The following is a 13,947-nucleotide window of genomic DNA, read 5'->3' on the forward strand; positions in this document are numbered from 1 at the left end:
TACGGACAAAGACCAGCAAAGAGTCAGGCAGCAAGTCCAGCCGTGTGTGTGTGTGTGCGCGAGCGTGTGTGTAAACGCATGCATATGTGCGTGCATGTTTTTGTAGTAAGCAGATATACCGGTCTCTTGTACATTTCTAATACCTGTCTCAGTGCGTTTCTAATACCTGTCTCTTGTACATTTCTGACACCTGTCTCAGTGTGTTTCTGATAGCTGTCTCTTGTACATTTCTGATACCTGTCTCAGTGTGTTTCTGATAGCTGTCTCTTGTACATTTCTGACACCTGTCTCAGTGTGTTTCTGATACCTGTCTCAGTGTGTTTCTGATAGCTGTCTCTTGTACATTTCTGACACCTGTCTCAGTGTGTTTCTGATACCTGTCTCAGTGTTTCTGATAGCTGTCTCTTGTACATTTCTGATACCTGTCTCAGTGTGTTTCTGATACCTGTCTCTTGTACGTTTCCAGCTGTCCCTTGGCGGTGTTGGCCTTCCTCAGCTCCTCCTCCAGGCTGACGGTGTTCTGCATGTACAGGGTGTTCTTCTCCTCCAGCAGCTTCACCTGCCTCCTCAGATCCCCCAGGTCCTCCAGCTTCTTCTTATATGACTCCACCATCCCCTCCAACTTGGACACCTTGTCAGAGGAGTGTCTGTCCCAAAAAATAAAATAAAAAACTCTTGTTAACTAATGAAGATTACCCTATCAGTGCTGATCACCTAAACATTGTCTTGTAAGGAAAGGAACTTTCCAAACACAGGCATCTTTGGCCATCCATTCAAGTTCTATTTTTCTTTTATCAAGTTTCTTAATGCTGTCCCTTTGATTAAGTACTGACAGAAAATAACTAATCTGAGCCATTTCACACTCATTCAATATACAAGACACTTGAGTTGAAAGCAAAAGTTGTATCTACACAACGTAAGTCATCAGAGTACAAGTGTTATAGTGAACAGGGTTGGGCGATCTTTGTCCCTGAAAGCTGTGGTGTCCACTTTTCTTTCACTCAAACCCTAAAGCGTTTAATATGACTCTTCAGTGAACAGAGAGCACACACTCCAAAGATCCAGTTCCCCACTGTTCAGGAAGAGGACAAAGTTCTGAGCCGAGGGAAATGGCACTGAGCTGTTGGAGCGTGGCTGTACGGAGCTGTCAAAGCCACTCACCGGAGCACGTCCATTTCATCCTTCAGGGACTGCGCCTCGTCTGCCAGGGAGGTGAGCTCCTCGTTTTGCCCCCTCAGCTCCACGATCTCCTTATCCAGCTCCTCGCAGCGTATCCTGTAGTCATCCTTGGAGGCCTCCAGCCTGAAAAAGCCAGAGACACCGTGTGCACGTCAGGGCCCCAGAGCGCTCACGGGCCTGACCGGACGGGGAGCGGGGAAAGGTGGCGTGTGATTGGGGGGGGGGGGGGGTGACTGCGCACACCCAGTGCATGGCAGGAGTGCTGGCCCTTTTTTTTACCAGCCAACACCAGCAGTGCCAGCCAGTGCCCTTTAACCGGGCCACCGAGCCCTGCGTCGCGGGTGCAGAGGAACCCCCACCGGTGAAGAGCACAGGTGGGGAGCGCTTTACCTGCTCTGGGACACCCACGGCAGCGGGCTCAGGGCCCGGGGGTACAGGCAGGGAGGGAGGGGCAGGCAGTCCCAGCTCAGGTGCCCCGCGTCTGAGACAGACGCCCTGGCGTGAGAGCGGCCGTTAGTCTCCTGCTTTCTTTACGCGCCGGACGCAGAGCAGCCTCCTAAATCAGGAGCGTCTGCAGCTCAAAAGCCCATTAAATGTGTCTGCGCCATTTAATCTGCTCAATGCACAGTATCTGCATTGTTAACAGAGCCCTTTGGCAAGGGCGAGAATCAATAGATGCCCGCGATTGATTTTGTAAACAGAGTAAAAGCAATGCTCATCTCTTTAGAAAACACCAAGTATCGCTCCCGGCCTTTTTTATGGCCATGTAAAATGAAATTTGAAAGATGTTGAGTTAAGTGTAGCCGCACCATTTCGCATACTACGCTGGACAGCCCATCAAAACCAGCCGAAGCTCACTGCAAGAGGTGAAAAGGGTGGTCTCTAATGAGAAATAATGTTTTATGCTCCCAGTCTATTTTAATGTACTGCTTGTTCAGAGCTGCTGTTGAATCCACGTTGCACAAAAACGCATGATTTCACTCTAAACCCTTAATAAGGGCGTATGTGAAATCAGATCTGAAGAGCCATGAGAACCGGTTCCTTCACAGCGCTCCTCCCCCTTCTCCTCCTCCTCCTCCTCCTCCATACCTGAAGGTCTCCTCCTGGAGCTGCTCCAGCTGGGCCTGCAGCTGCAGGTGCCTCCGCCCGGCAGGGCTGTTCAGGTCCTCCATGGAGTCGGACTGGTTGAGCCGCTCCATCAGGACCTGGTTCTCTGCCAGCAGGCTGCCCTTCTCCTCCTGCAGAGCTGCCACCTACAGGCCAACAGAGGACATGACAGCCTTAAAGATGTGCCACAACCAGGAGCCACTTCTCCGTCGGTGTCTATTAACCTCTCCGAGATGGTGTAAACAGCTAAGAACTAACATGCTACAGTAGGCTTTAAAACAAGGGAAAGAGCGCAAGGAGCAGCTGAAGGTTCCTGCTCTCTGTTTCCTCTACGGCTTCATTGGGGCTTTACGATAAACAGCAGATGTGCAACTGGCAAATATCTGTTACTGGAGATACAGCTTATCTATGAACTTACCCCAATATTATAGATTCACAACAAACACTGTGTTCACAGTTAGTTAACCATAATTTCTGTATAAATAATTAAAGAGATTAATCTTAACAAAGCATCTATGATAGCAATACTTTGCAGTCACTACATTCAATGCAGTAAAAGCTAAAGCTAATATATATATATATATATATATATTTTCCTCTCAAAGTTATCCACACCAAAATAATAAAACAGTATGTTCCCTCCAATAGGATTAATGCACTAACTTTTTTGAAAATACTACTCTGGGACAAATGACTCAAAGAATGGTAAATATTCCCCCAACAGAAGCATTGCTAAGACTATGGGAACACTTGGAGAGGTTAATGAGAACATCGTTAAGCCAACTTATATAAACAAGCTCATAGACCAATAGCAATCCCATCATTAATAAAATGAATCAAGTTAACATTCAGTTATAAAAACAATTTCATTGATAGTCATTACCTAATAAACCTGAGATGGTAGACCGTTTAGCTATGAATAGCTGTTCAGCCATCTGTTTAGCTATGAATGTTCCAGCTAATATACATATGTACTTCTGGGTTTCACAATGACAGTAATTAACTGACTTTTAAATTAGAAACATGAAAACACACACCCACAAAAAATAATGTAAATACACAAAACAAATTGTGATTTAGTGGAAATATGGTGACATGCAATTTGGACGGTCTGTGTGAGGCCCAGGGTCCAAACGTGAAGCATCCATTCATAAACGCCTCACAAAAACAAAAGAAGTGGAGTGAAAAAAAAAGTGTGGTGTTAGTTTGGCAACGTTTATTTTCATGAGAAAAGACTAGTACAATCAAAATCGGGGAGAAGCAGGCTGTATTAGGTGAAACAAAAATTCCCTAGGAGCTATGCATGACAAAATGTGCACGTACTGCTCCAAACCGATAATCAATGCGGAAACATTCCATGGCTATAGCTACTAGCACTCAATGTGAGTCGTTTCAACTGGCAGCATTATCACTGTTGAAAACAATACTGGATGATATTGATCCAAAAATGTCAACACTGAATGATTATTGGGAATAAATAATATATATGCTTATATTTATTATTTTTATAGGGTAACTGTCTTTTGAAAAGTCTTGTCAAAATACATAAACATGCATAGCCATTGCATACAATATATTTCCCTCATTTTGCTGTTTTTGACTGAAAATATTTAACAACTGACTAGATTTTAAACAAATGTTTGACAACATTTAGAAATTAGTAAAACCAAGTAAGGCCTCCACAAACAAAATCCAGACCGGAAGCATACTTTTAAAAAAAAGTAATTTCAAAAACTATGAATTGTGTGCAAATGAAAGAAAACACACACAAACATACAAAATATAAAATATATAGGACAAAATGACATACATAATCCATAAAACTGCTTGCCAAACTTTCTAAATATTATGATGTTGAGTTTATTTTGCCAATTAAAGATAGAATGCGAGCTGCTCCGGGTTTTACTCAGGGCAGATATCCAGCAAACTCTGTAAACCTGCTTCGTGATACAGGCCCCAGGTGGTAGGGAGGGGTGTACATAACTTCTGTATGTAAGATTGTTCCAGAGAGCCTAGAGAGCAAGGCAACTAAACTGGTTCTAGGTGTTAAATGTAAAAGAAACAAGAAAGGACTTAAGGCACCTACTCAGGCTAACGGTTGGGGAGGTAGGGTTCACTGAGGTGTCAATCCACAATGTAGCTGGCAATGTCATGTTGACAAGGCTGTAAACTCTAGACTTTAGACTACCGGCCTGTTCTCATTATTATGTATTCTTATACTCACGAAATAAACAGGGAATTAAGAGAAATACAAGAGCCCTACAGTATGTGGCAATGTTTCACTTCCAAAAATTTCAGCAGAACAACATTACAGCGCACAGCAAAGCACACACATTCATAGTTAGTTCAGGTACGAACAGTTTCCCAGTCCGGACGAGGTAATATCTCATAATGACACTCTCCATATGCCATGGCCTACACAGACACCAGATCTGAATCCAGCCGACCATATGGGGTATTCCAGACAAACATCTGTGAAAGAGCTTCCCCTCTTCCATCAAGTGTGTGTTTTACTGAACTTCTTGTGGAATGGTGTCATATTCCTACACAGTTCTACATGATGGTAGACCCTAAGCAATGGCATGCACAGGCATTACTGCCCACACGTGGTCACCCAACACCCTGTTTGCAGATTTAAATAGACTTTACACTACATGACTATATTCTCTGTTCACCATAATATTTAATAATTAAACAAAAAGCACCACACACAAATGTCTAACCATGGCAAACAGGTTTCAGTTCAGGTTTCTTCCATCTAATCCTTCAACAAAAAGAAAAGCATGCCCAGTATCACTAAATTCCTGCACAACAGGATTAGCAAAGATTGAAATTACAAGCACTAAAAGGTAAGGGGCCAGAATAGTTTTTTAGTCCTTAAGAACTGGTGGAGGGAACGTTTTACATTGGTTTCCATAGAGAAATGAACTGTCACTGAAGGAATCAGATCAGACACTGCCTTCTGTCAAACTGTTGAACCATAGCTTTCTTCGAGTTACACCAATGTTTTTACACACTGCTGTAGCAGTATGCTGGTTTCAGCAGTATCACCCCAAATAAATCATCCTATTCAAACAAGTAAATACCCTCTGGACATTTCTACACAAAACCAAAACTGTCAACACATAAATTCACCACAAAACAAACATTCATTCATTCATTGGTTCATAGCCTGGGGGCAACCATTTGATTCATAATAAACGTTACCGTACAAGACACTTTTCTAACACAGGGTTCTCTCCAAGAAGCAATGACAGCGCACAGGTCTTGAGTGTTGCGTGTTACTGTGGTAACAGGGATTCCTCTATCGCTCAGAGTTGCGTGACGAGAGAGCGTTAGTCGGGGGGCGTGGTCAGACAGACAGAACAGGGTCAGACAGGACATCTGATGCGCACACAGGGATGTTAAAGAGCCTGGATTGGCCAGGGATGCTGTTAAGAGCAGGTGGTGAATCCAGGGCTTTCAGAAGCCAACACCAAGAAGAGAAGAAAAAGAATTTACCCTCTCCTCTAGTTCAATATACTCTAACCTCAGTCTATCTCGCTCCTCTTGAACAAGGTATGCCTTCAAAGGAAGGCAGAGTGGAGAGGTTACCACAGGCAAGGATTCAATAAAAATCAAGAAAGACAGGAGAGGGAGAGAGAGAGGGAGAAAGAGAGAAAACACAGTGAAAAAAATCTATAAGACTAGAGCACTGCTCCATTCAAATAAACATTTCAGGAATGGCAGGTCGGGAAAATGCTGTGACTAATCCACACTATTTTCTTTATTATCAGGGAACATTGTCCGATCATCTTCGTTAAATTCTGAATTTAGTCTTTTGGTTCAAAATGCTGACAAGTGCTTGTTTTAAATTGAGTGCAACAGTTTCTAATCAGAACTGCAGTGTGAACATAATTGCCAGAGTCAATTTTGACTACAGTAGGCCTGACTCCTCTGGATTAGAGACCATCTAGGGCATCCTTGGAATGCAGATTTGCACTGTAAATCTTAGCTGGCAAGCAAACTAAACTGACTTTACTGATGATTTCGTATAAACAATCCAGGTAACTTCATGGGTAAATACAATATGGCTTTCCAAAAATGCATAACGACATGGGGATTATATTGGAACTATATGGAAAAACATAAAAGTACCAAAGTTCAAAAAATTTTACTTTGTGCTTTATTCAAAATATTTTAAAAAGCTAAACGGTTATATATGTATGATATAAGTATGATTGTGTATATAAATGAAATGGCAATGTCATATAAAAATGCATCTGATAAAATCATGAAAGAAAAACGGTCATAAAAGCATGGTTTATCCAACCTGCATGTCCAGCTCGTGACATCGCTGGGCAATTTCTTCTTTGGTGGCCAAAGCATCATTGAGATCCTCCACAGTTTTTTTGAGCTGGCGTGGGAACAGAAATGATTTTCCTGTTACGCTGACAGCAGTGCAGAAGTGCAGTAGTTTATTACATTATTTAACAGGGACAGGCACAACATAGCAGTTGCACCTGAGTCAGCCAATTAGCTAATTTGCATTTGTAGTCCCTGGGCAGGTACACATTATTACAGGTGCAAAACAGGATACACACATTACATAGGTCGATATGACAACATACTATGCAAGACAATAAGACTACATATACAATACAAAGCAATGGGGATAGAAGCAATACACATTATGAACATTTTTTTTTCCATAGGCCATACCAAGGAAAAGGTTCATGATTAAAAATTACAGTAGGCATTTCAAACTCTCAATCACAACTCAAAGTCTGCTATTGGGACAAGATTAATTTAACAGTGGGATCCATGGTCCATAAATACACAGATACTGAAGAAAGCAGATGAAATTACCTGTCTGTCAAGGTCCACGTACGACTCGTTTCCAGCCATAACAGGGGTCTCTTTGCTCATCAGCTACAAAGGAAAGACATAATATTAGTAGTTGCATCGTAAGGTTTTATATAAACAGATCTAAAATGCATTACATCAGTTTCTACAATACTGTTGCTCTCCAAGTTTTCAAATTCTATGCAAACTATACAAGCAGACATTGTCAATTAATGTGAAAAATGATTACCTCTTGGATCGCTGTCATAACAACATGCTGTACAGACTCCTCCATCATCATTATTGTCTGAATGTATTCTGTAAAATGCAGGTAAAATCACTTCAGACAAAAGCCAATTCAGACAACTTATTTCAGATAAAGTTCAATCACAGGCTCAAAGCATAGTTTTTAGTCCTCTGTGTTTTAATTTTGTATTTATGCAACAGACCCATGCATATTAAGTGTTAGGGGAAGAATGTATGTTTCAATTGAAGTTCAGTACAAATACAGCACCTTTGCCTTAGAGAGGGAAAATGTCAACAATAAATGACTCAACAGAAAGTGAAATTCAGTTTTACAGTATACAGGTCTCTGGTCTTTTATCATCTTTTACATAAATGATTAATTGATTTTAGGCAAAGATTCTAGTTCTTGGACAGGTGTTTATTTTAATTCACTAATATGTTCTGCATGGCAAGCTTTCCCTTTGAGTTTAAGTTTTCATCATGATATGAGCACTTCACTCTATGACAAACATTTCAGACAGTTCCAACTACAGACAAAAATAAATTAAGGTTCATATTCTCTTTAATTATACCCCTGTCTTTTCTCTAAGCGAATTGAAAACTCATTAGGTTGTATAAACAAACATTAAGTATACAGGAAATTTGGATTTATTTAATCGTCCTTGACTGTACATCAAAGTTAATTGAGAAGACTAAGAACAGTGCATTTACACTGAATCAGGGCCTCAGTAGGTAATATGATGCTTTAATTGTATAACTTGTAAAAGCTTAAATAGGCAGATCCACAAACAGACTGGCAATAGGCCAAAATCATCTAAGATAAAAGCACTGAGCACAGGATCAATTATTTAATGCTGTATGGAATTCCGCAGAAATGTGAACCAGAATACAGCAACACTGCCCTCAGCAGGGACTGTAGTTTAGGGCATCTCTAGCACATCTGTATGAGGTATGTAGTTTTGTGCAACTGTATGACATCTGTATAAGGTCTGGATTTAGGGCAACTCTGGGACACCTATATGAGGTCTGGTAGTATAACAACTCTAGGTGATCTATAGGATGTCCGTAGGTTAGGGCAGCCCTAGTACATCTGCATGAACAACTCAGTTAAGGGCAAGTCCTATAAAAAGCCCTAGACTGTTACAGTTCATCCCCTATCTAGCTTCAGAACAGCGACATGCTCTGCAGTCCAGCTGCACAGCCCAGCGTACAGAGCAGTGGACCAGGGCGGCCTCCACACACCTTGCTTCTGCTCACAGTTGACCGCACAGCCGAGGATGAGCTGCAGCATCCTGCCCAGCTCAGCGGCGTCGGAGTGCTCCCCAATGAGGGTGACGTCTGGGAGCGTGAAGTCATTGATCTGCTGTCCCAGCACCTGCGGGAGGGGAGGGAAGAGGATCCTTCAGGAAGGGAATCCTGAACCTGGACTGGGGTTTTACAGTGGAGCAGGATGGCAGGCAAAATGTGCAGGAAATGAAAGGCTTGCAGTCTTCAGCATTGCAGGTTTCACCTGTCCATTGCCATTATTTATAGTTTTATTATTTATAGTTTTATTTATAGACTTATTTTGGAGAAAATTCTGAATATTCATGTCAAATTCAGCAAATGCTTTCACCTGCAATATTGAAGCTGTAAGCCACAGTCAGAATCTGGGCATCAGACTGTGTAATGTAATGACACATTTACTGAACAGGCGTTTAGAGCTTATCACACACTATTCAACCTGGGACCATGTCTCTGTCAGGCCACTGTTAGAGAGGGCTGGGACTCACAGCCATTGAACCACTGGCTTGAAGGAATAAAAATGAAAAATAAAAATATTCACTGTGCCAGGTATGCTAAATACATTCAGAATGGCAGCAAAGGATACAGTCAATATCTGTTTGACAGCAAAAAAAAAGTTTGTTGGCTGGACCCCAACAGCGGGGCCAGGCCTGCCAAACGCGAATGTTTGTGACTGAGTGAGTGAGTGATGAAGTTACACCATTGGTCGGCCGAGTTATGAAGTTACACCATTGGTCGGCCGGATCACGTGTGTTAGGTCCAGCCATATACTAGGTTTTGACCTGGTCTTTATAAATCTTCTTTACTTACACTAAAACCATTGTTGTCTTACCTCATGGTTGTAGTCCAAAATGCCCTTCAAAATTTTCTTTAAATTGCTGACCTAGAAGACAACATGACAGAAATGAGTGACAATGGCTAACAGATGTCGGTTAGAGATAGTTTCCTGTGTGTTTGCATTAGAAACATCATTCAGCCAATGGAGTTTCAGTCATGACTGCACTGCCTTAAACTGGATCCTCTGGGAGTGTGACAGGGTTATGCAAGTGCAAAACTGTGATTACTTAATGAAGAGCACAGAACTAACAATCACAGCCTTACAAGATTAATTCAAAGTCCAAAGGCACTCCAAAGGCACACAAACAAGCTTTCATGACAAAAATTAAGATTTTTAATGAAAAGACATATTTACATATTCAGAAACACGTACAATTGTGAGAATTAATTTTAAAATTAAAAAATGTACAACATATCATACCTTTAATCTCCAATTATCTCCAACTTCAGATTTAATCCGACTTATCCAGCTGTCATTAAAATATACAATATCTCTGGAAAAAAAAAAACAGTGAATATAAATCACTTGCAATCAGTGGGCAAAAATGAGTGAAACTGAGTAAACCTTTATGGACACAGAAAGGCAAGGGCAAGTGAGGTTAAAGTTATTTTTTACATAAATAACAATGCATTCATATTCCTCCTGACAAACAGAATGCCTTTTAATTAAAGGTTTTAACTGAAAAACTGGTGTCCAATCCATAACAGAAAAACAGATGTTTTCAAAAAACACTGGAAGACAGAAAATGCACATCAGCAACCTAAGGACAGCTGTAAGGCATGGGAGACCCCAGAAAAGAGGTGACTGACATCACAGGTGACACCCAAAGTGACACTCGCCTGCCAATCGTTCAACAAGAAGCAGAGCTGGTACTCACAGAAAGTGTGTATGTGCAAATGTAGCATTAATAAAGAGGCCACAGACAGTGGACATCTTGGAATACAAGTGCACTTACATTTTCTGAAGGACTTGGGCCATTACAACCCCACTGGTGAGATCCTCTACAGTTTTGCATGGTGCCTCCACTCCAAATGTCTGGATCTGAGGAACAGAACAGTGAAAGGATCATCATTATTCATTACTATTGATGACAGCGATCATTTTATCGTGAAAGCTGTACAACTCTAAAAAAAGCATCAATGAGGAAACCCACTGCTTTGTCAACCACTTTGACAAACGTATTTCTTTACTATCATAATAAAAAGTGATATCCAATTTTACATCATAAATATTTATAATATATTCATTGTCCCAGGCAGATTGTTTGCCCTCGTGGAGTACTAAGTGATAGAACAAGAAATGTCTAACTTCCTGTTAAACTGCAGCCTCAGCATTTTAATGAATTAGGCTGACTGAATCCACCACATTGCCATGATGTTCAATGCCGGAAGTTCAAGTTAAAGGAAAACAAACACGTCAACTACAAGTGAGGTACATTCTAACCATGTGACCCGATCATTCCACAAGATAACGCAGGACTACAGACAAAGGCAGGAATCTCAGAAACGCACCGATGTGAACCGAGATGAACGAACATCTTGGCTCATTTCCCCTGACCTTGGCTATTCATCAGAGTTATATCTTTATTCACTGCGAGTGGCTGAACCGGGAAAAGTAGACTGTGGCTGTATTTGGAAGCGCTTGTGCTTAAATTACACTTTTCAGATAAAAGCGCGGTTCTATTTTAGGAACGATTGGCTGCGGCACTTCATGCACGGCACGTCAATGCTCCAATTTCCCATTTCACACGGCCGCCCCAGAGGACGCGACAGATGTGCAAAACTCGGGGATTTCATCTCACTCCCTAATCATGCAGAGAGTCACTGGTCCGATAGCACAGTAATTTGCAATCATTTACAGACTCCAGACGGGGTGGAAAATCGCCCTATTTACTGCAAGCTAGCAGGACCGCTGCTCAGTCAGATAAAGGGCTGATTTTTTCCGTGAACCACAACTAGCTGCAATTCATCTTTCCCCGGCCCATGTCAACAAAACAATCAATCATACAGGCCTACACCGAGAGCCTGGCTAAGACAGCTCGATCAGCCACCTAAATAACCAGATTAAGCCAAATTTGGGTACTTACTGTGCGATTCACTGGTGCAATGAGAGCTATACAGATTAAAAAGGTTCCAGTGACAGCTGCAGCAGTATTCTACCTTTAATTATAATTCTGCCTTTAATTGGAAATAAAGTACAATATAATATATATTCAAGCTTTCTGAACAAAGGCAAAGTTTGTAGAAGACCAACAGGGACAGTGCTTAGTTTCACATACCAAGCACACAGCAAGCTGAAAAACTGAAAATGCCAATAATGAATGACTGGGGCCACCCAACTTATAATATCCCCTGATACGCCTTTTCTGCTGATTCGTCCATTAGTTTCCTCATAGCTGTGGACCTGCCTAAAAATAATCACACTTTGAAGAAACATGTTGCCTTCGTATGAAATAAATTTTCATTCTTGTGAGGAACGCGCAACCAGACGCGGTCTTAGAGACGCACAAGAGAGCCGTTTCCGTAGTATGAGTCCCAGGAAAGTCAGTGTAAAGAGAAACTCTGAGCCAAAACGTCTCAAAACGCAACGCATTCTAAATAGCTAAATATGACACAAAGATTATTCTGCAACATGTAAAATAAAAACGCATAAAAGAGCAAATTACTGATGGCTCCCTGAATGTCCCATAGACAGACGCATTCTGAACCTGGGAAGTCTCTCCTCCTCAGGTCTCATATTACAGTGGCCTTGCAGTGTTTTCATAGCCTGCTTTAGGGTCTGTTATGAGTTCTGGTTGCAGTGTGAACAGTCAATTTGAGTGCTAACAGAAAGGGAACAGAGTGATCTCACTCGTCACTGGACTGGGGGTTTCAATGTCTCATAATGGAAATAACACATTACATTACATGCATTTAGCAGACACTCTTATCCAGAGCGACTTACACAACTTTTTATATAGCATTTACATTGCATCCATTTATACAGCTGGATATTCACTGAAGCAATATCCAAATAATTGATAATTGAACAGGCTGCATCCTACAAGCATTTCATTAGCTTTCTCTGCTCCGCTGTTACACTCTTATGTTACCCTGACCTTTTGAATGCCTCTACTGATCCCAAATCAGGAACCAGTCAGTGAGCACTCTCCATACAGCGACTGGTTACCTAGCAAGCTGGGACATGTGTTTTTTCATTGAACAATAAAGCAACAATGGCACACCTTGTGCATAGAGCATCACGTCATTGTGATGAGTTATCTAAAGTGGAAGCTTGTGCAGACACGAGTCAAAGGAAAAGCCTTGATTTGCTGCTTGAGCAAGCAGACTGCAGCAGCCCAGTTAACCAGCAGGGGTCACCAGTGAGCAAGAAGACACGGCAATCCCAAGCCATCTGAACCGCCCTTCCCTGGGTGACACAGCAGCCAATTATGCATCGCCCTGCGGGCTAAAGCTGGCACTTCACAGCAAACCGGAGGGGGATGGGCATCTACACATAGGATCACTGCCTTAACTAGAGGAGTCTCAATGATGGGCGAATCAAATCTGTAAGAAAGGAGCTGTGGACAGGGCTGCCTCTGTCAGGGCAAAATGTGCTTTGAGGAAAGTAAATAAATGGACTGTGGTCATTTTGAAGGTGAGCTATCCTTTTATAGCAGTAGGGTCTGTGTGATTTATTTGAAACAAATGTGTGAACAGAACATATGTGTATTTCTCACATCTGTGTAGCGTGCCTCCAGCCCTGCACACAGTATGCGCATGAGTGATTTTGAAGAATTGCCTCGAACGCTGTAAGCTTACAGGAAATCAGTTTCCTCTCATTATCCAGATCAAAGACTTTTCCCTTATGTAATTAATGTGAAAAGAAAAGCCCAGATTCAGCAAATTTAAGCAGTCAGTTTGCTGATATAAGTGCTAATACCAGAACAACACAGCTCTTCTCCAGTGGGGACAATAATGGATCTTCACCGTGAGTATGACCATGTCTCTCCTCACAGGAGATATGCTTCCTTTCTTTTTCCCAACAGGGACAATCATGTCTTCCCTTTGGAGTGAACCAGAGTCCTCCTCGTGCTATTATGGGATTAGTTACTATGGTATTTAGCACTCCTCCACTGTGAGGAAGGCATGCTGCTATGGGCACTGTTCATAGACTGGCAACATATTGTCAACTGCTTCAGCTGACGCACCGGAAGCATTTGTAAAAATGGCAAAGCGCAAGGCCCTTATCACTGACAAAACATACGGCAGATAGAGAACAGTCTGTCCTGTTCAAGGGAATAACGTGGGAAAGACAGAGCTACAGCTAACACGTCATCCATTCGATAATATCAGCTTGCTTTTCCATTCAACACAATGAGGAGCCCCTGCTGTGGTTGGGCTGGTGCTATTTATTAACATAACTAATTATCAGGACTGCACATGCAGGACCTGTCATGGTTTCCTATGAGATAGGTCATGGAGGGACAC

The 13,947-nt window shown here is 41.9% G+C and overlaps 1 protein-coding gene across 6 annotated transcripts in view; it reads right to left on the minus strand.

Annotated features, from left to right (window-relative positions):
• Window positions 1-13,947, minus strand: part of hook3 (hook microtubule-tethering protein 3) — a 42,811-nt gene that overhangs the window by 15,849 nt on the left and 13,015 nt on the right. For 2 of the 6 annotated variants that reach the window (XM_064308347.1, XM_064308345.1), the window contains exons 2-13: window positions 10,434-10,519; window positions 9,899-9,971; window positions 9,473-9,523; window positions 8,599-8,731; window positions 7,361-7,428; window positions 7,135-7,197; window positions 6,599-6,682; window positions 5,788-5,850; window positions 2,269-2,432; window positions 1,570-1,674; window positions 1,162-1,302; window positions 446-647 (exon numbers count right to left, since the gene is read on the minus strand). In XM_064308347.1, the coding sequence (XP_064164417.1) occupies window positions 446-647; window positions 1,162-1,302; window positions 1,570-1,674; window positions 2,269-2,432; window positions 5,788-5,850; window positions 6,599-6,682; window positions 7,135-7,197; window positions 7,361-7,428; window positions 8,599-8,731; window positions 9,473-9,523; window positions 9,899-9,971; window positions 10,434-10,519 (1,233 nt within the window). The remainder of the gene's footprint in view (window positions 1-445; window positions 648-1,161; window positions 1,303-1,569; window positions 1,675-2,268; window positions 2,433-5,787; window positions 5,851-6,598; window positions 6,683-7,134; window positions 7,198-7,360; window positions 7,429-8,598; window positions 8,732-9,472; window positions 9,524-9,898; window positions 9,972-10,433; window positions 10,520-13,947) is intronic. The other 4 variants (XM_064308351.1, XM_064308350.1, XM_064308348.1 and 1 more) reach the window with 3 other exon arrangements.

This window comes from Anguilla rostrata, chromosome 14 (assembly GCF_018555375.3).
Source record: "Anguilla rostrata isolate EN2019 chromosome 14, ASM1855537v3, whole genome shotgun sequence".
NCBI classification, from domain to species: Eukaryota; Metazoa; Chordata; class Actinopteri; order Anguilliformes; family Anguillidae; genus Anguilla; species Anguilla rostrata.